Raw genomic sequence first — 22,103 nt, forward strand, 5'->3', positions numbered from 1 at the left:
CCCCACAAACACCGCAACCAATGCGGATCAGCAGCACAAACTGATCAGACAACCACAAAGTGCAGCCACACGTACTCATCCTGGCACCCTAATGGGACACCTACCTCAGGTGACTTTCCTCAAGATCCCGGTTCCGGTAAGGGGATAGACCAGCAACTGGCAGCAGGAAAAGGGGCACAGCAAGCCAAGCCAACGCTCGCCCAAACAGCAGAGACCATCAGCCCACACTCCACGACACGCCACCCTCCAGACGCACTGGGGTCCAGGTCCAACAAGCCGGATACCGCACATCACTCCCGGTCTGTCATGCAGCACCTGGCAACCAGCCCCGCGGTAGTCGCAACACAGGCAGACCACCGGACAACAGTGGGAACACGCTGAGCCCACAGAGGGCATGAATTAACCAGTCACAAGAGGACTCTAAATAGTCTTGACTTGTCTCAGTTTAACCAGGGCAATGCTGAAATATTTCCTGTCTTAATGCTCCAGCCCTACTAATGTCATTTATGTGTACCTATAAGGGTCTAAGGGGTGATGTTATCTAGCTCACATCTAAGCATGTACCCAGCAAATCGTAAACAGTATATACTGCCTGCATGCTCCCTTTGTTATATTTTCTTTGCCTTCAAGCCACTTCTAGCCTCAGCATAGCACAACATGTAATTGTATATTTAACATGTAGTTAACTACAGTCTTGATTATTTGAATAATTGCCCTAGCGAAGCTACTTACTGGATAAAAACGTCTGTACACATGTCTGTTTTCCACAGGATCTTACTAACTGCACACCCAGCTTACACCTAACTAATGTAACATCATGCTAGAATAACTGCCCACTTTAGTTGTGTTAGTATTGTGAGCCTGAGTAGCGATGCTCTAGTCTAACCTGTGGAACTAATCTCCTGTTATTTCATAATTGAATATACTGCTTGCTCAGTAAACAACTATATGCCCCTGGTTTAATGCCATGCTTGCGAATAACCGAGATAATATTTTCAGCCAGTTAGGCAATGTTTAAACGTCTCTAACCAGTGCTATACATGTTGGAATCGCAGCATGTTTATTGTACTAAGCTGAATGACTGAACAAGCAAAGCTAGCCTGTACTAAGTATGTTTATGAACCTTAATGTGTTACTAGCCTGTTTTATCTCTTAAAAAAACAATTTGTACGGTTACTTTATGCCATGACTATGTATGCCAATGACACAACTGTAAACGCTGTCGTGGTGCTACAGGCCTCTCTGTTAAACAATCAAATGCACAAGAAAAATAAAGAATTAAAAAAAAAAAACATTGAAAGAACAATTACCATATTAGGAAGTGGCCCATTGCTCTGTTTTCCCCATGTACAAAAATCCTTGCTTTTACCATGTTAGACTTTTTGCTTTGCAATTAATTATGTTAAAATAAAAAATAAAGACTTAGAATTACATTATATATATATAGTTATTATAAGTGTTTTTTAATATTAATTTTGGCCCAGGGCCAATACACAAAGCCAATCTGTGACGAGTACAAGAGATGCAAAGTAATGCTACATTTGGACACCAAGGTAAATAGTGTGGAGGAAAGCAGATATAGGGTAGCAAACGATATGTTGCAAAAGAGTAACAAAATAAAGATTACATTAAGAACCACCTAATAACGGAGTGAAATGTTACGAAGTGAAACAAATTATAAAAGACTTTTACAATGTCATAAAAAACAACAACAACACAATATCGTGTTGAAAAAACATATATTAAACACATGAGAAACATAAAGAATCACAGTCTTTGGGAAATACCATAAACTTGGTGCAACAATGAAATATTTAGTAATTAAAAGTACTGTATATCTCCATATAAAGCATAAGAGGTGTAATAAAAAATCTATATGCTTCAAAGAAAACTAAACATTTTTTTTTTTTTTTTACAAGCGATACAAATATTTACGGAAAACATCCTTCAGGAAATATTTGCATTGAAAAAGGTCTAATTAGACGAGATCTCATTAAAAAAAATCTCATTAAAAAAGATTTATGACATTCACTGTTAAAATGCCATGCAGAACATTTATTCATTTAAATTTATATTCCATATATAAATATTTGATGTGAAATTAAAGACCTATTTCTCCTGAACAAAATGATATCTAATAAGTGTGGGTGCACTTAATATGAAAGACGTAAATTATGGCTGAACAAACATAAAGCTAAAATTCTAGGTTTTGTTTTGGTTTTGTATTGATTTGTTTTGGTTTTGTTTTCGTTTTGTTTGCCGAGAACTTGTCGAGTACAATTTCCTCTGTTCTTAAGGAGTCAAGAGGGATAATTAACCATTTATAGCAGGTCTTGATTGATCCCCCAGTATAGTATTTAGGCGGGCGACAGCGAACAGTTTTTTTCTATAAACAGTTTAAAGAGTTTCATTTAGATCACCTTTACACTGACATTATAATGATGTTTCCATTATTGAATTTACGACTTTGTCATCCAGGCATCCGTCAAGTTTACTCTCACCCAGGATTCTTACTGGCCCGTCTTCAGATTTAATTAAACAAGGTCTCTGAGTACAACTGTATGTGATGTTTATCAAACTAAAACTACACTACGTGATATTTAAGCATTTATTGAAAAGAATCAGAGCCCATTGGGAGGTCCATTCTAATACCCTGAATAAAAAGAACAAGCTGACCTTAAATAATGAGGTGTTTTTTTAATTCAACACTAAAATAAGTAGACCGTAAACAAATGATAACTATTTCAAAAGATTAGCTGGCAAAGACATTGTGCTGCTTCGCCCACCAAAACTCTATATCCTGAAAGCCGGGCCCTCACAAAACACTTCATGTAGTCTTTCAAACATAAAAATGAACTTTTCTCTGTGCTCAAATTAATATTACATTTCCTCTGCTGCACCTCAGCTGATATCCCCTTCCATTGTGTTCCACTGGAAACAATGGAAGGGGATACCAGCTGAGATTCCCCAATTGATACCTCCTGAATCCTTACACTTCATTTCACTACTTTGATCAAAGATGATCATACAGGTGGAATTGAGGATCCTATCTCTTGGGCAGAAAGAGTATACTCCTTTCTGACTCTTGTATTTATTCCAAGCACCTCCTATCTCTTTAGTCTCGGACGATTTTAAGCAATTACACAAAGTCAAAGATTAATTCATATGTCCGTGCCACCGTGCAGAGTTTGAAAATATATTTTCATCAACCAAAATGTAGAGTCGTTCGATAAACGGATGGCCAGATAGTTTTCAGTTGTTCACTGCATAAACATCAATGTCCATTGCAGGGTCCAATGTGTTCAGCTAACTTGAATACCCTTAGTATTTGGACCTAATTTTTACTTAATTATACTCATTCATCTTTAAATTCGTTATTACCACCTATATTTAGAAATAGAGAATTTCCCATAGGTCTACGTCCGTGGCGTTTACTAGGATTGAAGATGCTGGAATGCAGCAAATATCTACATTTCTTTCATGAAACTTGATTTGTCAGATTTGACTTCTGGACACACACAGTGGCACTTAAACCCATAAAATTATTGTCGTAACTGAGGTTTTGCCTGCTTACATAAACTAAAAGTGCCTTTTTTTAAAAAAAAAATAAGATTGTTTGTTTGGCTAGCAATTTCCCAGACTCCTACATGTCATACCTACATTGTATACTTGACTTAGTTCCCTCCCCGATTCATAGGCCCTGAGTTACATTTACAAGTGGGAATAAGATCTAAAGAGGACAATATGTAAGGGAGTGATTGGGATGTGATCTGGAGGCTTTAGCCAATGTTTCTATCTTGGTTAGTGATTTAAAATTGTACGTAGTTGGTATGCCACACTAATTCTTTCAATGCACATGCTGGAAATGGCTATGGACCTCAGCTGGCACTGTTGTAGACTGAAAAGCACGTCTTATCCCATCTGGTGGCATAGCCGACAAACAGTGCATTTTGACATACAGTTGCATCTTGGGTTTTTCAAAAGCCCATTTTACCCAACCTGTGAGTGTTTCTACCCTCTCCCTCTTGTATTTATCTTAGTAAGAGAGACAAAAAAATCCAGTGCAGCCCATTGGTTTAAAGATTCATTGACCCCTTCATTGGCCTTACAAGCGAAGATTTAGAATGTCATGCGCATGAATAAGCTATCTGATATAGTGCACCACAACTCACCCTGTTTTGAACGCACGGTCACATATTTCTTCGTTCATTTTCAGTTTGTCTCTTTTCTTTTACAGAGCTATATAATTTTTGTGGCCATTTGCAGCTTATCGTGTTATATTGACTGTAAAGCAGATTACATTATGTGATAAAATCAAATGAGATTTTACTACTCTCCCATTTGCATTTGATTTTTAATTAACCACCTGCCAATTCCAAATGAATAATACATGTGTGCTGAATTTGTCTGCCAGGTTCTAAAACCTATAGTAAATAGAACTCTTAAAGCTTGCATGGTAAGAGATTGATTGACCCTTTGAGTGTCCGGGTACTATATAAGTATTGTATTCACTGCATCCCCGCAACACAGGGGTTAATTGAACTCCATTTTTCTCTTCCATTGAAGAAAAGATCACAGTCCAACTGTTCTTGTTGTTTTTTTGTTTTGTTTTTGTTTTTTTGTTTTTTAAATATCTTCAACAGTGAAATAAACAAAGCAATCACATGTTATAGACCAGGCGTAGGCAACCTTCTAGTAGTATTGTACCACAAAAACATCTTGAGGTCCCTTGGTGTGTTGGTCTTATTTTATTAAATAGAGATGTGTATGTTGCCTTATTCTGCTTTTGTTATTTATGGGTGCTGCAGTTGTCGGTCTCCAAATTCTCCCTGGATTAGACCTCCAAGAATGGTCTATTGTGAAGTCATGGTAAATCTCAATCTGAAAGTATTGCTTACAAAGCCATGGACTGTTTGCTGTACTTTGGTGATTGTTGGACAGGAACAGGAATAGTGCTGAAGACCCACCACTTTTGTATCTCGTTTATGGCTATGTGAGTTTGACAGATGCATTTTAAGTTGTTTTTATTTTATTTATTTTGTTCTGAACCTTACTTTGAGCATTTCACGCCCGAGTGATTTAATTGTACATTCCATTCAATGAAGTAAAACAACTTATTTCTCTTTGAGATAGCATATGAGGACACCAGCAGAAGGCTCAAGGGAATTGGAAGAAAAAAAAAAAAAACCAGAAGATAAGTAACAAACACAAGTTCACTGGAGGTCAACGTAGATTGGGAAGCTGCTGCAAATTATGATTGATCGATGCTTCTGGGCATCTTTTTATTATTTTCTGGCAGGAAAGGGGCTTATTTAAAACAAATGAAGTATCTAATGAGATTTGTTTGTGTTGTATTTTTTTTTATTTATTTTTTTTATAAAACCTCTGTGAGCCAATGTTCATTCTTTAAATACTTTGTGACTAGATGCACTCAATTTCAATCTTGTGTTCAAACATTCTCATAGGTTTGTTAGTATTGTATTTTAATTATTTAGTATTTGACTTTACCAGCGTGGCTACTTTGTATTCCTGAAAGCCATGTCACACTTATCCTCTATTTTATGTGCCTCTTCTATAATTCTTAATTAATTCTGACATACATTTGCATGTTGCCTCAAACTGCATCCAAACTCAGATTTTTCCACGTTTACCTCCCTTACTTGACCTTATTCAGTCTGGCACTTGACCACATTACTTGACTTCAGTACTAACCAGGAAATGAGATTAATTAAGCAACACTTCTCTGTACTCATCACCCTGGATCTTTCTGCTGCCTTTGACAAAGTTGTCCATCATCTTCTTTGTAAGACACACATGCTGACAGACCGACAGATACACACACACACACACACACACACACACTGATAGACATACAGATACACAGACACCCTCCCCCTTAAATATGCGGTGCAACTTTGTGCACCAGTTTTAAAGAAGGATATTGCAGCACTAGAAGAAGTGCCGAGGCGAGCTACAAAACTAGTAAGGGGGAGGGAAAATGTTAGTTACGAGGAAAGGCTAAAAAAACAGGAATTGATTACTCTAGAAATAAGGCACTTCAGAGGGGATATGAAAACACTATGCATATATATGCAGGGTCAGTAGAAACCGCTATGTGCTAACCTGTTCATTAGCAGGAATATACAGCAGACAAGAGGTCACCCAATGAGACAGGAAGAAAGGCTGTGGCGGACCGCCAAGGTATTTCAGCCACAGATTTCCTTTTCCCCAAATAAAAGCAGCACCAATAATCCTGAGTGAAATATCGCCAGTATCGCATATGCCCCCCACACATGAGCCAAAGCTTAATACTGGGAGTAGAACTGTGCAATGGGAGTACAGTCATTACATTTATCCAGTCAGTAAACTCCTCCCTTGTGCCTGAGAGATAATTGAGTCAAGAACTGTACAAACTCAATTATCTCTGGGTGCAGAAAGGTATAACAATTTTGGAACACCCCAAAATACATGGAAACCCCACAAGAGTTACCATCATATCTTGAAATCACTCAGATCGTTTCGGTAGTATTTAATCACCATCGCGGGAAAGTTTTGACCGGCCGGCCACGAGGTCAAAGCCCAAAATAGTTCCATGAAAATTGTGGCAGTGGCCGGTCTCCGTTCATGGGATTTTGTACGAAAACCACATAAGTTATATGAAATGTTTTACTTGTCGAATGCTGCAATTGTTTGGTACTTTATAACTCTCGAACGCCGTTCATGTAGAAAGATTAAAATTAAGAAAAGGGCTTTTATTAGTTTTGAAATGTTACCTGTTTAGTAGATAATTCCATAAATTGGTGCCCTTATGTGAGATTTCCATATTTAAAGATACTAAATTAGGTTGCAGTTTAGCAGATAGCTCCCTTATTGGGTGTCCTTAAATATGGCAATCCCACATAAGGATAGCAAATAGCGGAGTTATCTGATAAACAAAAGATTGAAGTTAAGAGGTGTCAGCCAGCCCACAACAAGAAATCTGGGTGGCTAATGTGAATTCTATTTAAACTTGTTCCCGGATGCCATGCCATGTCTGTTTGTGTGAGCGTTCTGTGTGTGTGTGTGTGTGTGTCTGTGTCTGAGGGGTTCGGTGTGCAGTGTGTTTGTGTGAGGGTGTTTGTGTGTTTGTGTGAGGGGTGCTGTGTGTGTGTGAAGGGGTGCTGTGTGTATATGTGAGGAGTGCATTGTGTAAAAGGGTGCAGTGTGTGATGGGGTGTAGTGTGTTTGTGTGAGAGGTTCTGTGTGTATGAGGGGTGCTGTGTGTTTGTGTGAGGGGTGCGTGTTTGAGGGTGTGCAGTGTGTGTGAGGGGTGCTGTGTGTGTGCGTGAGTGGGTGCAGTGTGTTTGTGTAAGAGGCTCTGTGTATGTGATGGGTGCAGTGTGTTTGTGTGAGTGGTTCTGTGTGTGTGTGAGGAGGTGCAGTGTGTTTGTGAGTATTTGTGTGTGTGTGAGGGGTGCAGTGTGTTTGTGTGAGTGGTTCTGTGTGTGTGAGCAGGTGCAGTGTGTTTGAGAGTATTTGTGTGTGTGTGAGGGGTGCAGTGTGTTTGTGTGTGGGGTTCTCTGTGTGGGGGGGGTGCAGTGTGTTTGTGTGAGGGGAAGACATGTTTGTGTGAGGGTGTGCAGTGTGTTTGTGTGAGGGGTTCTGTGTGTTTGTATACCAATGTCTACATAGATAATTAGAAAGATGTCACACCTGTCTTCACGACAACAGCCAGACATAACAGACGGCCTTGCTGTCAGGAATCTTACCTGATGTGGAGTTCGGTATGCAGAGATATACGCTCACCCTTGCAAATAAACACAGACCAAGGTGACCAGATAAGAAGCCACCAGGCCTGTGAGTCTGTGCACGGGGGCTGTGCAGGATCTAGCTCCAAGTCACCGTACAGGCAAGGACACAAGCAGAAGGATTGTCGAGGAGAAGCCAAAGTCAGAGGATGCTAGAGGTCAGGATAAATGAAGATAAGCCAAGTTCAGGAGCCGTCTGGAGAACACTGGATCAAGAACACAAATACAGGAACCAGAGTCAATGAACTGACACTGCCCTCAGAGAGAGGCAGTGTTTTATACCTGGCTGATTTGGCATCTGGTTTAGGTGGACTAAGATAGACAGGAGCAGCCACAGGAATAGTCCAGCTCCCTAGTGCTGGAGACATAGCCAGGGCTAGAAATAGTCCGAGGAATAGAAGCTGCTGTGGCTTAAAGGCTGGAAAGTAGGTACGGTTCCCCTGTTGGGCACTTCTGGGGCGACCTTGTCTGGATGTCACGGTGAGAACCGTGACACTTGCAGACAAGAGATTTAATTGTAAAAATTAATAATGTGCACCATTTAAATAATGGTGCACATTATAATCAGAGTTGAACCTGACATGTCTAAGACAAATGGGCACATTTCTAAAATAATGTGTTGGGTAGCTCCAAAGAGGTATATATTTAATAGAAGCAAGCTTCAAAGTAGATCTGTCAGAATGTGAAATGTTCTATGTGCACTGGGAAATTCATTTTGAGTTTCTGCCCTTTTCTGCATGATTTCCCCTCCTCATTAATGTATTCTTCACATCTGAAGAAAGCCAATGCAGAGAAGTGAGAAGATAGGCGGTAAACTCAGGACAGATCCATGAACAATAGAAACAAGGAGATCATGAAGACAGGAAGAGGAGCTGTGCGTAGGTAAAGTAGTCACTACCTAATAGCTAATATCACCAGCATACTGTAATGTTAAATAAAAGAAACAATACAGCATATAAGGTTTGAGAAGGTATATCGGAGACAAATATTTCAGATATTAAAGGAATTTTTTTTTTTTTTTTTTTTAGAAATTACAATTTTCAGATTCCAGGGTTAAATCCATCTCTTGTGGCTTTATTCCTTGCAGCCACAAGAGGAGCAACCTCCTTCAGCTGAAGTAAGGCCCGTCTTTTGACTAGAGGAGCACAATGTTTAGTTACACGTACACAATTGCGCATCTCAACTCGTTTCCAACTCCAGAACTTCTCTTCTTCAGCTTCCAGCTCCTCTTTTGGAGACGTCAGCATGCCGCCGATGTCTTCGCAATCTCCTCCTTCAAATAGATTGCTATTTGAAGGAGGAGATTGCGAAGACATCGGCGGCATGCTGACGCCTCCAAAAGAGGAGCTGGAAGCTGAAGAAGAGAAGTTCTGGAGTTGGAAACGAGTTGGGTATCCTTCATGTAACATGAGTTTTTAATCTCAAAGGGGGGTCGACAGAAGGGAACATATAGTTCCAAAAAACTATTATTTTTGGAACTAGAGTTTTCCTTTCATTTCTAAGATGTTACCTGTCTCTTTCTCATGATGCATGTGACCTGTCTTTTTCTCATGATGCCATCTTGATATGTCCAAGATGTTCATGAACAAAATTTGCATAGTGGTGGTGGGGATTGACCATCAAGCTGGATGGCAGCAGATTGCATGGGCTTTTCTGCACTCTATACCTAATAGCAACTAACTTACCTCTCAACACCTTTTATTGATATCTGCCGATGCATGGAGTAGAGCAGGGCTCGACAAATCCCAGGCGCCAGGTCACTTTGGCGATTAAAGATTTTTTCTTGGCGCCGGGAGCCTATCCCCTCCTCCTTCTGTCTCTCTATCTCTGCATGCTGGGAGGAAGTGAAGGGAACTGTAAATACTTCCTCCCGGCCCCGAGACCACATAGGAGAAGTACAAGCTGACAGGGAATTAGGTTGAGATGTCTCTGGTCGCAAAGCCGCCAGACCACCCATTCTGCAGAGCACCCGCCCATTCTGCAGAGCCGCCCGCCCGCCCATTCTGTAGAGCCGATCACTCATTCTGCAGAGCCGCATGCACTTCACGCTCATTCGGCAGAGCCGCCCGCATGCCAGCCCGTCTATTCCCCTGCGCTGGTTCAGCACCGGGAGGAAGTAGTTAAGTTCCTGTCACTTCCTCCCAGCGCACTGAGAAAACAGAGACAGGAGAGTGGGAGTCTGGATAAGCGGCAGCCCACTCCTATCAGCCGCATCCAGCCCCACTGGACCCAAGGAAAGCCCCTCCTGCACGAGGGTGGTAATATATGTATTTATCTTTTTTTTCTGTGTGATAATGTCTGTATGTGTTTTTGTCTGTATGTATCTATGAATCTGTGTGTGTGTGTGTCAGTGAGTGTGTGTACATGTGTGTCTGAGTGTGTGTCATTCTGTATCTTTGTGTATATGTGTGTCTTTCTGTGTGTATGTTTGTGTATATGTATGTGTCTGTTTGTGTGTGTGTATCCATCTGTCGGTGCATGTACATGTTTAGGTCACCAGCTCCCCTTTGGTCACATGGGAATGATGTTTTTACTTACCTTTTTTTATTTCCCCAACGACGTGCCCGTCTCGCTGTGGCTGGCATGCCTCCATAGCGGAGATAATTGTGATGATCTCAGCCAATCCAATGCTGGTCCATCAGAAAGCATTGGGAAGCTATTGAGAATGCGCAGCCAAATTGCTGCACTAATCAGCATCTCCTCATAGAGATGCTTTAAATCAATGATAAGATAGAAAAATTGTTCTCATTTAATATTAGTGTCCCCTAGAGCTTTCCTTACACCCATTCTCATGATAAATTGTGCAAGACCAAGTTATTTTTCTTTACACAGAAACATAAATATCTCCTAATGAACTGGCCTCTCTACATTAATACAGGCCTGGGGCTACACTATGCCACTCATACCACCTTCGAATAAAACGCTGTTACATAATGATGGTAATTTTGGCTTCGCATATATAATAAATGTGACAATCCCTTTCCTCTGGATACAGAAGAAGCAAACTCAACCCTGCCTCTAGCTCTCAAAGGGTTAATTAGTACCAATTTTTATTTGCAGAGAAACATTTCTTGCCTCATTTACAGTGGGCACCTAGTACATTCAGTAATCCTAATAATGAAAGTCCCAGTGGAGCAACAAGACTGATAGCAGATAAGGCATTTGAAACACCTAATGATCCTTGCTTCTTATTTACTTTTTTCGTATTATGAGAAATCACAACCAATAATAACTGAATTTGCCTGCGTTCCGAATTCCCGCGGCAGCCTGGCACACTCGTCATGCTAGTTTTTGAATCCTTGGGGAATTCCCTGGCAGAATTACGTTACAGGATATCATCCGACTATAAATAAAAAACATGACAATAAATCTTTTCTGTACTCGACTGCTTGATTCTGTTTCTGTCACATTCTGTAGGTACTGGCCGTTACTTAAATGGCTTTACGTGTTAGACCTAAGGTCAATGTACTGACATCAGGGACTAGAAATGATTGTTGTTTTTGTAAGGTGCAGAGCTGTTTTCTTTAGATCTATTCTATCTTTGTCAGAAAAGGATGGCAAAAATAATGAAGGCATAATACCGATGTATGCATTCGTGTACACTGAGAGATATGTCCAATGCATTAGGCATTCTCAAACCACGAGAGGTTAAAAACTGCTCCCAAAATACAGGTTATTACGAGGGCAAGTGGAAATGAGTAATGGGGTTTGTCTGAATTAATGGTAGACTGTTATCTTTAATAGTCCTACCCCGAAGGTGATCTATATGAAAAATGCAGAGGGGTGTAAAATGTATCAGGGGTCCAATTAGAGCAATATTGGAACAACTACAGAAAATGTAACACTAATTGCCTCATCCTATAGAACTTCGCAGATGCAGTAACCTTGTCTAGGAATTGAGGAACAGAGTTGGGAAAGAGATGTTAAACTCAAGGGGAATTCTTTGAAATATGAGAGTATTCAACGCATGTCCAGAGATCACAGCAATGAATGGGAAGAGTAGGTGGGGGCTAGAAAAGGAAATTACTTTGGAATCTGCTCTTTTATGTATTGTCCCTTATATAAAACCATCACTAATGTTATTGCTAATATTATTGTAGGTGATTCTTCTGTTAAGTGTGGATTCTGCATAAGATTTTTCCAAACGCTTTTTGTCCTTTAAATCCCACCCCTGAGGAACCTGAGCATTCTAAACAGTTTTTTTCAATGTCTATATGTGGTTAAAGGTAGGGAGACACAGAATATAATCTATAAAGACTATAACGGGTCCTGTCTTGCCTAACTGAAGACTTTATCATTTATCGAATGCTATGTATATGATATATGTCTGGGAACCTTATTAACAATTTTATATGTGAAGATGATTATTTTTATTGCAAAGGTGACTCGAAGACAGAAAACAAGAGTTATTTTAAAATATAAATTTTGAAAGGTGTGCCACATTAGTTTAGAACAGAGGTGTATTTTTCTGTCCTGTCCCTAGTGGCACCATTGCTGTAGTTTTGGAATTAAAGGAAACGTTAAGCAACGTAACCACAACACCATGCTCAGTGGAACAGGGGGTGGTGAGTACCGGCGGTAAGATGTCAAACCATTTACAAATACTCTTGACTACTTTTAGCCCCACACATATGGAGACTCTTCGGGCGGCTTCCCAAATTCCCTCCCAGACTGTTCCAATTTGTACCTCTCCCAGGGGATGTTCCCATTGATGTGTGTAGATCACAGATACCCCTTAACCTTAGAGCAGTGGTTCCCAAACCTTTTAGGTTCAAGGCGCCCTTAATATTCCAATATTTTCCCAAGTGCCCCAAGTCAAAACAATTTTCTAGGTTGTAGCGCAGATCCAGAACCTAATCTTGGGAGGGGCACTGGTAGATTATTTAAAGAAACAATCCAGGCACAATAACCACTACAACACTTTTTAGTGGTTATGGTGCCAGTAGTGCCATAGTGCCCTCCTAGAGTAAGTAGTCAAACTGTTTACATCTTACCTTGGATCTGCCAGGATAGGGGCTGTAGTAGGGGGATAGGGGCAGTAGTGTGAGTGAGGGGTGCAGTGTGTGTGTATGTGAGGCAGTTTGTCCATGAGGGGTACAGTGTGTGGGGGGGCAGGTTGTGTGAGGGGTACAGTGTGTGTATAAGGGGTACAGTGTGTGGGGGGCAGGTTGTGTGAGGGGTACAGTGTGTGTATAAGGGGTACAGTGTTTGGGGGGGCAGGTTGTATGAGGTGTACAGTGTGTGTGGGGAGGCAGGTTGTATGAGGGGTACAGTGTGCGTGGGGAGTCAGGTTGTATGAGGGGTACAGTGTGTGTGGGGGCAGTGTTTGTGAGGGGTACAGTGTCTGTGTATAGGGGGTAATTGTGTGTTTGGGGGGCAGTGTGTATGTATGGTGGGATAATTGTGTGTATGGGGAGTAGTGTGTGTGTATGGGGGAGTTATTGTGTTTCTGTGGGGGTAGGAAGGTAAATTCATAAATGTGTGTGTGTGTATATATATATATATATATATATATATATATATATAGTTAATTAAAAATAATCATTTGATATCCCCCCTCCCTGCTTACCTTTGCCTGGGAGGGGGACAGTACTAATCCCTGGTGGTCCATGTGGTGACAGTGAACTCTAGCCTGCAGCTCAGGCTAGAGTTTACGCTCGCGACATTCGGAGCATTGCCTTGGTAACTGAAGCAACGCTTCGAGCTCGCGAGAGGAGAACCTGGCGGAGCTGTAGGTTAGAGCTCCCCCAGGTCCTCTCTCCCTCCCTCCCCTGTCAGCTGCCAGCATTACACTGCGATCTCCCCTCCGGTCCTGCAGAGTAAGCAGGGGAGAGGGAGGCATCATTTGATCATAGCACCTGGAAAATATCTTGCGGCGCCCCTCTGTACCCGTTGCAGCGTGGCACACGGTTTGGGAACTGCTGCCTTACAGTTTACATATATAGGGTTATTTGGAAAAGTGAGAATTGTCATGAATTCAAAGTGAATTTCGAATATAAAGCCAAAATAACTGAAATAGAAATATTCCCAAAATATTTTTGTAATATAATAATCATTTCATCGAGTTTGGAAAGAAACTGGATTTTTTTTTTATATAAAGTAAAGCCTATATTTATATATATGTAACATTTGAAAAACCCTACCTTTAGGATCATTCAGCCATATACATGCACCTTGGGCCGGACAGTGTTTGATAACTGACAGTCTCTCTGGTCTTCCCTGCTTCTGTGCTGGGAGAGGAGCACAGAGACTAACTATGTTATCAAACACTGTCTGACCCAAGGTGTTTGCATATGGCTGAAGGATCCTATGATATTCTAAAAGGTAGGGATGAGTTTTTCTCATTTTTTACATATACTTAATTTTAAAAAATCTACTTCACTTTAAAATGTGATGTAAGGATTGATATATAAAAAAAGGAATAGTTTTGAGGAGATAGTTGTCCTTTAAAAGGAAACTATAGTGTTAGGAAAACAATTTATTTTCCTGGCATTATAGCAACCAATAGTGCCCTCCTCCCTCGCGCTCCCCCTGTGGAAATCCTTTCTGTCACTTACATCGGCGTTTGTTCAGGCTTCATCTTCGCTCACTGACATCAGCTGGTGGAGGGAACCTAATGCAATGGCTGTGCTCGTATTAGGAATTCCCCCTTAGGAAAGCATTGTATAATGCTTTCCTATGGGGTTTTGGGTGACTCTGGATGTCCTCATGCTCTGCGTGAGGATGCCCAGCGTCAGATGACCAAAAGTCACCTAAAGTCCCTCTACTGGCTGCCTGGTAGACAGCTACTGGAGGAGGACTTAACTGAGGCAGGTAATTATTGCAGTTTATTAAAAACTACAATAATTACAATTGCTGTGTTGAGGGACCTAGGAATATGCACCCAGGCTACTTCAATGAGCTAGAGTGGTCTGGGTGCCTATAGTGTACCTTAAAGGACCACTCTAGTGCCAGGAAAGCATACTCGTTTTCCTGGCACTAGAGTGCCCTGAGGGTGCCCCCACCCTCAGGGACCCACTCCCGCCCGGCTCTGGAAAGGGGAAAGGGGTAAAAACTTACCTTTTTCCAGCGCTGGGCGGAGAGATCTCCTCCTGCTCTCCTCCTCCGATCCGCCTCTTCTCCTCCCCGTCGGCTGAATGCGCACGCACGGCAAGAGCTGCGCGCGCATTCAGCCGGTCACATAGGAAAGCATTCTCAATGCTTTCCTATGGACGCTGGCGTGCTCTCACTGTGAAAATCACAGTGAGAAGCACGCAAGCGCCTCTAGCGGCTGTCAATGAGACAGCCACTAGAGGACATAGGGGGAAGGCTTAACCCATTCACAAACATAGCAGTTTCTCTGAAACTGCTATGTTTATGAAAAAATGGGTTAACCCTAGAAGGACCTGGCACCCAGACCACCTCATTAAGCTGAAGTGGTCTGGGTGCCTAGAGTGGTCCTTTAAACTCCAGCAAGCTAATGGTAGCTCCTAGCAGGAGCCTCCGTCACAAGTCTGTTGTTTGGGGTATCCCTGTAAGGCAACAATAGCTGATTGTGGGAAAAAAAATCCAATTCAACTATAGTCATAGTCTGGTTATTATTGCCTACATTTTGAAATTGTTTCTCAATTCGCTACAATATAGAGATGAGTGAATAAACAACATATTGTCAGAATCAGCCTTCCTTTGAGTATTATGTTAGAAACCAGTTTATCACCCAGTGCTGTAATATGAACAGTCTTTCAGCCCAGAAACTCACAGGCGGTCTCTTAGTATGGAAAACACAAACTGTGAGCCTAATGTGAACAGTCACTGATTTAACAAACCTCAGAATATCTCTTATTATATACAGTCTGTGAGTAAAGAACTCAAGAACCAGATTTTCTGTCTCAGTCTTTTAGAGTTTAGCAGGAAGAAAACAGAAGACAGTGAACTGTCTCTCAGCCAGAAAATTTTAGTCTCTGATCTCAGTGTGAATAATCTCTCAGCCAGGAAAACCAAAACACTCTCTTATTGTGAACAGTCTCTCAGCCAGGAAATCTGATATAGTCTCTCATTTTAATGTGCATAATCTCTCAGCCAGGAAAACCAAAAAACTCTCTTAGTGTGAACAGTCTCTCAGCCAGGAGATTCTACAATAACTTCGTGTAAAAAATATTTTATTCAAGAAATCCCAGGCAGTCTATCCTAATGTGAACATGAACAGTCTCTCAGTGAACAAACCCGAGATGGTCTTGTGTGAGCAGTCTCTCTGTAAGGATACCCCAATCGGTTCATTAGAATGATGAGGTTTTCAGTTATGAAATCCCAGGCAAAGAACAGTCTCTTGGAAATGGAGCACTCAACACCTGTCTCTCTATGTGCTTAATCTCTCAGCCAGGAGAACACAGATATCTCTTAGCTGTGAACAGTCTCTCAGCCAGGAAACTCTCTAGGCAGCAAATTAGTGTGAGCAGTCTTTCAGTCAGGAAAACTGTCTCTTAGTGTGAACAATCTCTCAGCCAGTAAACCCCTTCCAGTCCCCTTTACCCAACAGTCTCCTAAAACAAGGGCTCTCTATAAAATAAATAAATGAACCAGTTATGAGAACAGCCCTATTTGTATTGTGCAGTCAGTATAACTAGTCTCTTAGTGAATGAGAAGATTGTAACTATCTGCCCAGCTAACTCTACACAGTGCACTATGGCAGTAAGTAGCGCTACTTAGCCATGTTCAGAGCAGTCTCGGAGCAGGAGCTGTCTCCTTCTGCCAGCCCCGTGCAGTCCCCTCTCTAGTGCAACCCCACTCTTGACGCAGTCATTCCCTCTATCTCCGGTAGAGTAACCCGTCATTCCGGTGGATCTCTCTTTCTCTCTGAGATCTCCTTGCTCTATCCGGCAGTCACTTCGTCTCCGCTTTCCCTGGTGGGAGTCCCTTAATCCGAGGTCTCTCCGGTGGGAGCTTCTCTGTCTCCGGTCCCTCTGATGTCTGGGAAGGATGCGGGCTGTGCTAGAGGAGCTCGGGATCCGGGTGCTGCTGTTCGGGGTTTTTGTGTAAGTACCGAGACTTCCCTCCCCACCCCCTGTATAGCCCCATATCACCCCCAGCTGTAAATAGGCAGCCTGGGAACTTGAGTTCACGCTGCGTTCTAGTGATAGAACGTTGCCTTTGCTAACATTCCATTCTGCGTTCTATGTGCAGTTTCTATGATAATATAGTGTATACACATACATGCAGTGTATCACCATGGATTGTAATCATATTAAATGCTGGTTTTACCCTAGCAGATGTATATGACGGTCACATTGTTCTGTGGATACAATCTCTTATCTTCTTTGCCTTCGAGCTGAGATAATCACTTGATAAGTATCCTCTTTCATCCACAGTTTTTATTCTCTCCAGATAGTCTTACTCTGATTCCACACGTTGGATTTCCTTTCTGTGCCTCTGCATACTTTTAGGTTTTTCTCAATCCTCTGTATGCCTTTGGGGAGATTAATATTTTCTGTAAAAAGCAACCCCATTGTCTAAGTTATGATTCTGCATTATTCTACAAGTTGATGATTGTTGGTCTGTTCTGTAGGTATCAAGAATAATACAATTCGATACCGTGCTTCATACAGTCCATTCAACTTGCTAGACCGGGTATTGTGATTTGGAATAGTAACTAATTTAATCTTTGTTCTTATTTGTTAAAATATAAATGTACACGTTACTGCTGAAATATACTTTTAAATACTGCAAATCCCAAGGATTTAGAAGTATCAGAGTAATGAAGTATTAAAGCTTACTCTGGGCTACTTAATGCCTTGCAATATTTCTTACTGTATTGTACGAAATAGAATAGAGGCAGAAATACTACTACATTAGGTGTGACAAAATATGAATACAGTGGTCAAATAGTGTTGCTATGGGTGTTTTCAAGGAATATGCTAACGTAAAAATACGGGAGTGTAATATTTAATACAGTAAAAACAGTGTGGTACTTTGTAGTAAAACTGCAGACAATATGTTCTGATTAATGTGTGTCCAGATTCATGGCATTTTTTTGAGTTTATGTAAAGTTTGGGCATAACTACTTGAGATTGTGTTATTTGTTATCATGCAGAGTCTATGAACATCAAAGAGCAAGCCTTCCCAAAAAGCATTGACCCATTTTGCTTTCTGTTTGCAATGTTGTCACCATCCAGTTACCTTATTAGAACATGCCCTTCTTTGGTGTATTATGAGTTTGGTATGTCATTAGCATATTACTGCATTAGACAGACTAAATCAAATATCAACCCTTTGGATGATTCGATATCCAACACTTATTATGCTCAGGATCTGATATCCAACATCTATTATGCTCTGGATTGTAATGGGTTGAAAATCCCATTCTACTTAGACACAGGCAGCTTTGCCTGTCTGTCATGCTTCTTCTAAAAGTTAACCTTCAGGTAGGCTCTCTGTTCATGCCATGGACAATCATGGCAAACCTGACCCTCCCCACTTAAATATTTAGAACTTGTTTTTACTATTATTTTTAACAGTACTTGGTTATAAAGTAACAAACTATAAAAGATAATCTTTTGTAAGTTCAAATATTAGAATTTGCAGCATAGTTTTGACAACAAAAACCTGTTTGAAAATGAAATGTGCTTTTATTTTGTAATATAATTAAATTATTCTTAAAGGGAATAACAATATAGATCACATGGAGTTTAATTATGGTGTGTAATGCATCCCGATTTTATTATTTAACTTATTTACATGACCCATTTTTCTTATTTACTTGAAACCCCAAAAGAGTTGAAATCACCCTACTGTAAAAATGCATTACATTTCTGACAAATGTGTTAAAAGGCAACATATATTGTATCAGGCCACAGGACTAAAAGCCTAGAACAGAAAAGTAGCTATCAGGTTATTTACACTTGAAATTATAAGTATAGATACACACATGTATTCAATAGCTCCGTGTATTCCAGGTTTTTAAAGTCTCTGGCCCTCATCCCAGGGGGGGAAGGCCCTATTTCTGAGTAAGGGTAGAATTGGAGAGGGGAGTGTTGCTAAGCTGTACTTCTGAGCATATTTGTCCCATATTCTTATCGAGTTCAGGACCGCCAGGCACTCTGTACGCAGGATAACTCTACGTTCTTTGGGCAGCCAAATATAGAATTGTGGCAGATCTGACCCCGTAAATAGGGATTCTAGGTATACCCATTTTCTCTCATGGGGGGGTGGGGGGGAGGTGCCACATTGCTATCAAGACTTTGGGTCGCGTCAAGGTGAGGAGGATGTCATTAGCATATGTCAATACTTTTAATTGCCCCCCATTGTCACCCCGTGGATGTTTGGGTGGGACCTGATTTTGTGAAGTAGGGGTTCTAGCGCTTGAATGAAAAGTAAAATGAAAAGTGAGCATCCTTGCCTAGTTTCATTGCTCAGATTGAAGGAAGTTGGGGGCACCCGCTATTCTGATTTGTGCCTTGACGTCCACGTACATTGCCCGGATGGCCGCTATATAAGGATCTGGGAGTCCCAACTGCAACAGGAGAGTGAATAGGTACGGCCACCTTACCCTGTCGAACGCCTTCTCAGCGTCTAGCGACAGGATCAGGGATGGCTCTCTCGTCGTGTTTTGTCTCCATATTAAATCTACATTACGTCTCTGTTTTTGAAGAGCTGTCACCCCTGGACAAAACCCACTTGGTCCGCATGGACCAGGGATCTCCGCAGCGGATTCAGTCGTATCGCCAGTAGTTTTGCTAAAACCTTGACATCGTGATTTAGGAGTGAGATGGGTCTATAGTTAGGGTCTATAGTTACCGGGATCAGAGTCATCTCTCATTACAATTATGTTTGCTAAGGACATGTCACTGTCTACTTGGTTTTCCTCCATCAGATCGTTGAACCATACCTTCATGTACGGTACCAACTCCTATATAAAGTTCTTAAAGTAACTGTCATCATATCCATCTGGCCCCGGGGCTTTGCCTCCCTACAGGGACATGATAGCTGCATCAATTGCATCGTCGGCGATGTGTCCCCCAACCTCCCCTTGCAACCCCGGCAAGTCCAACTGCTTGAGGTAGGCTCGGGTCGCCTCCCGTCCTCTAGTTCCTCCTCTCTCATTTTGGGGGTGTGATTGTAGAGGGCCTTATAGAATCTTGTGGAAACCTGGGATATGTTGAATGGAGACCTGTTTATATGACCTTGTTCGTCTTTAATTCTTGTAATGTGTGGGTGTCTCTGTCTGGGTCTGAGTGTCCTGGCCAGCAGAGAATCCATCTTATTGGCCTTTTCATAATAGGTCCTTCTAGTCCAGGTGATGGATCTGGTGGTGTCATGTGTTTTTAGCTGCGAGGCGCAGGCTAAGTAGCTTTTGTGTGTTGTGTTGCGCAGATTTTTTTTTGTGCCGTTGTTCTGCTGTGCGGAGGGAGTGGAGCTGGTTTTGTAGTTTCTGCATTTTCTGTTTCTTTTGAAGGGTTGCTAGTTTGATTAAGGTCCCTCGAATGACTGCCTTATGGGCTGCCCATACCGTGGCTGGTGGGGTTTCTGCACTACCGTTTAGGCTAACGTAATCGTGGATTTCCTTTTTTACTGTCTCAATCACCTCTGGGTCTCTAATTAGTGCCGAATACAGTTTCCAGTTCCACGGTGTGGCCACACAGAGGTTATCTAGGGTAAGCATTATATCGGCATGGTCCAACCATGTGATTGAGCCTATGCTGGTCTTTGTTACCATGGGCACTGCTACATCATTGATAAGGAACATATCAATGCGTGAGTAAGTGTGGTGGGATGCTGAATAGAACGTGTAGTCGAACGTGTAGAACGTGTGCCTGGGTGATGAGCTCTCCATATGTCTATTAGTCCGGTGCATTTAATGAAGAGATTGAGCAGTTTATCCTGGGAGCCCCTACCCTGGGATCGCACCTGTCCAGGTGTCGTACTCCTATCTATGACTGGGCTTGGGGTGGCATTGAAATATCCCCCATTACCACCTGACCAGAAGGTTGGGTTATGATCGTTTGGGGCGTATACTTTAATGAGGTGGGTAGTTTGGGAGAAGAGGTTGCCAGAAAGTATGAGATATCTTCCCCCCCAGAGTTTGAGACGGCCTGTTATGGATTAGAATGGCCAGGCCATTCTGTTTCCGAAAGATTCGTGCTTCGTAGACTGAGCTATAGACGTGATCTCTCATTGCCACTAGAAAGCCTTGAGGCAAGTGCGTATCTTGTAAGAAGGCTATATCAGAGATTAGTCGTTTGAGCTCCCGGAATATAAGCCTACATTTTTTGGGTGTGTTAAGCCGCTTGACATTAGAGATATGACTTGTCGAGACATTGTGGGGAACTAGGCGGTCTGTAGATCTAAAGTGTGTCGGGTGTTGGGCACCAAGGCCAGTTTGGCTGGGTAACTGCATGCAAACTTCTGTGCCCCCCGGGGCTCCGAGCCCCAAGCCCCCCACCAACCACCCGTCCGGGGGGAGTATCCCTGGTGAAGAGATGGGCAGATAGAGGGAGAGGAAAGGAAGAGAGGAAGTCGCAGAAAAAGAGGTGGAGGTGCAACAAAAAATTAAAAGGGAAACAAAATAGTAAGGCCTGGTCTTAGTACGCGCCAGGCGCCTTTAGTGTGTGCGCTACGGCCCCCCTTTTCGTGCATCTCACGAGTAAGGGGTAACCGAGTCTTGTCTGACTATTCAAAAATACGACATCGTTGCTAACCATTAAAACCATGATAACTTAGCAAAACCTTGTGACGTATAGGGAAACATGAACGAAACATGAGCAAAACCAGTCTCGGGGTGTAAGTATACTTATCCCATAGCCCTCTCTGGCCCACCCACCATCCGGAGCATCCTAGCAGTGGTCATGGGTGTCAGGGTACCTGTAGTCTCTACCTCTGATAAGAGGAGAGACTTAGACGTTTTCCCGTTCAGAAGGGCTGTTTCCTCCGTTCCTCGCGGTTCCTCCGGTCGGTTACACGCCGGCCGCGAGGGATCCACGCCCTTTTATGACGTGACACCCAGTAGCCGACGTCATGACGCCAAGCCTGCTCGACCGGTCACTCAAACCCTGAACACGAACCAGGACTTGTCGGGGGTGTGATTACCTCCTAGAACCGGGGTATTTAATAGAGCTTCCGCATTTGCTCATTGCCCTGTCGTGGTTCTAGCCAGTCTAGTCACTCAGTGCTCTTGTATGTCTATTGTCTCTTTGGTTCTGACCCGGCTTGTTTGTATTACTCTGCTTTTCTCTGTCATCCTTTGACCCGGCTTGTCTCTCGCTTACCTGTCTTCTCGTTCCCTCGACCTCGGCTTGTCTCTGACCATTCTCTACTTTCTCCTTACGTTAAGTCCGGCCATTCTAA

The 22,103-nt window shown here is 42.1% G+C and overlaps 1 protein-coding gene across 1 annotated transcript in view; it reads left to right on the top strand.

Moving 5' to 3' along the window:
* Positions 1-16,317: 16,317 nt before the first annotated feature.
* Positions 16,318-22,103, top strand: part of PLPP4 (phospholipid phosphatase 4) — a 156,131-nt gene continuing 150,345 nt past the window's right edge. Inside the window, exon 1 of the mRNA XM_063434717.1 lies at positions 16,318-16,798. Coding sequence (XP_063290787.1) covers positions 16,743-16,798 — 56 coding nt within the window. The 5' untranslated portion in view covers positions 16,318-16,742. The remainder of the gene's footprint in view (positions 16,799-22,103) is intronic.

Source organism: Pelobates fuscus, chromosome 10 (assembly GCF_036172605.1).
Source record: "Pelobates fuscus isolate aPelFus1 chromosome 10, aPelFus1.pri, whole genome shotgun sequence".
NCBI classification, from domain to species: domain Eukaryota; kingdom Metazoa; phylum Chordata; class Amphibia; order Anura; family Pelobatidae; genus Pelobates; species Pelobates fuscus.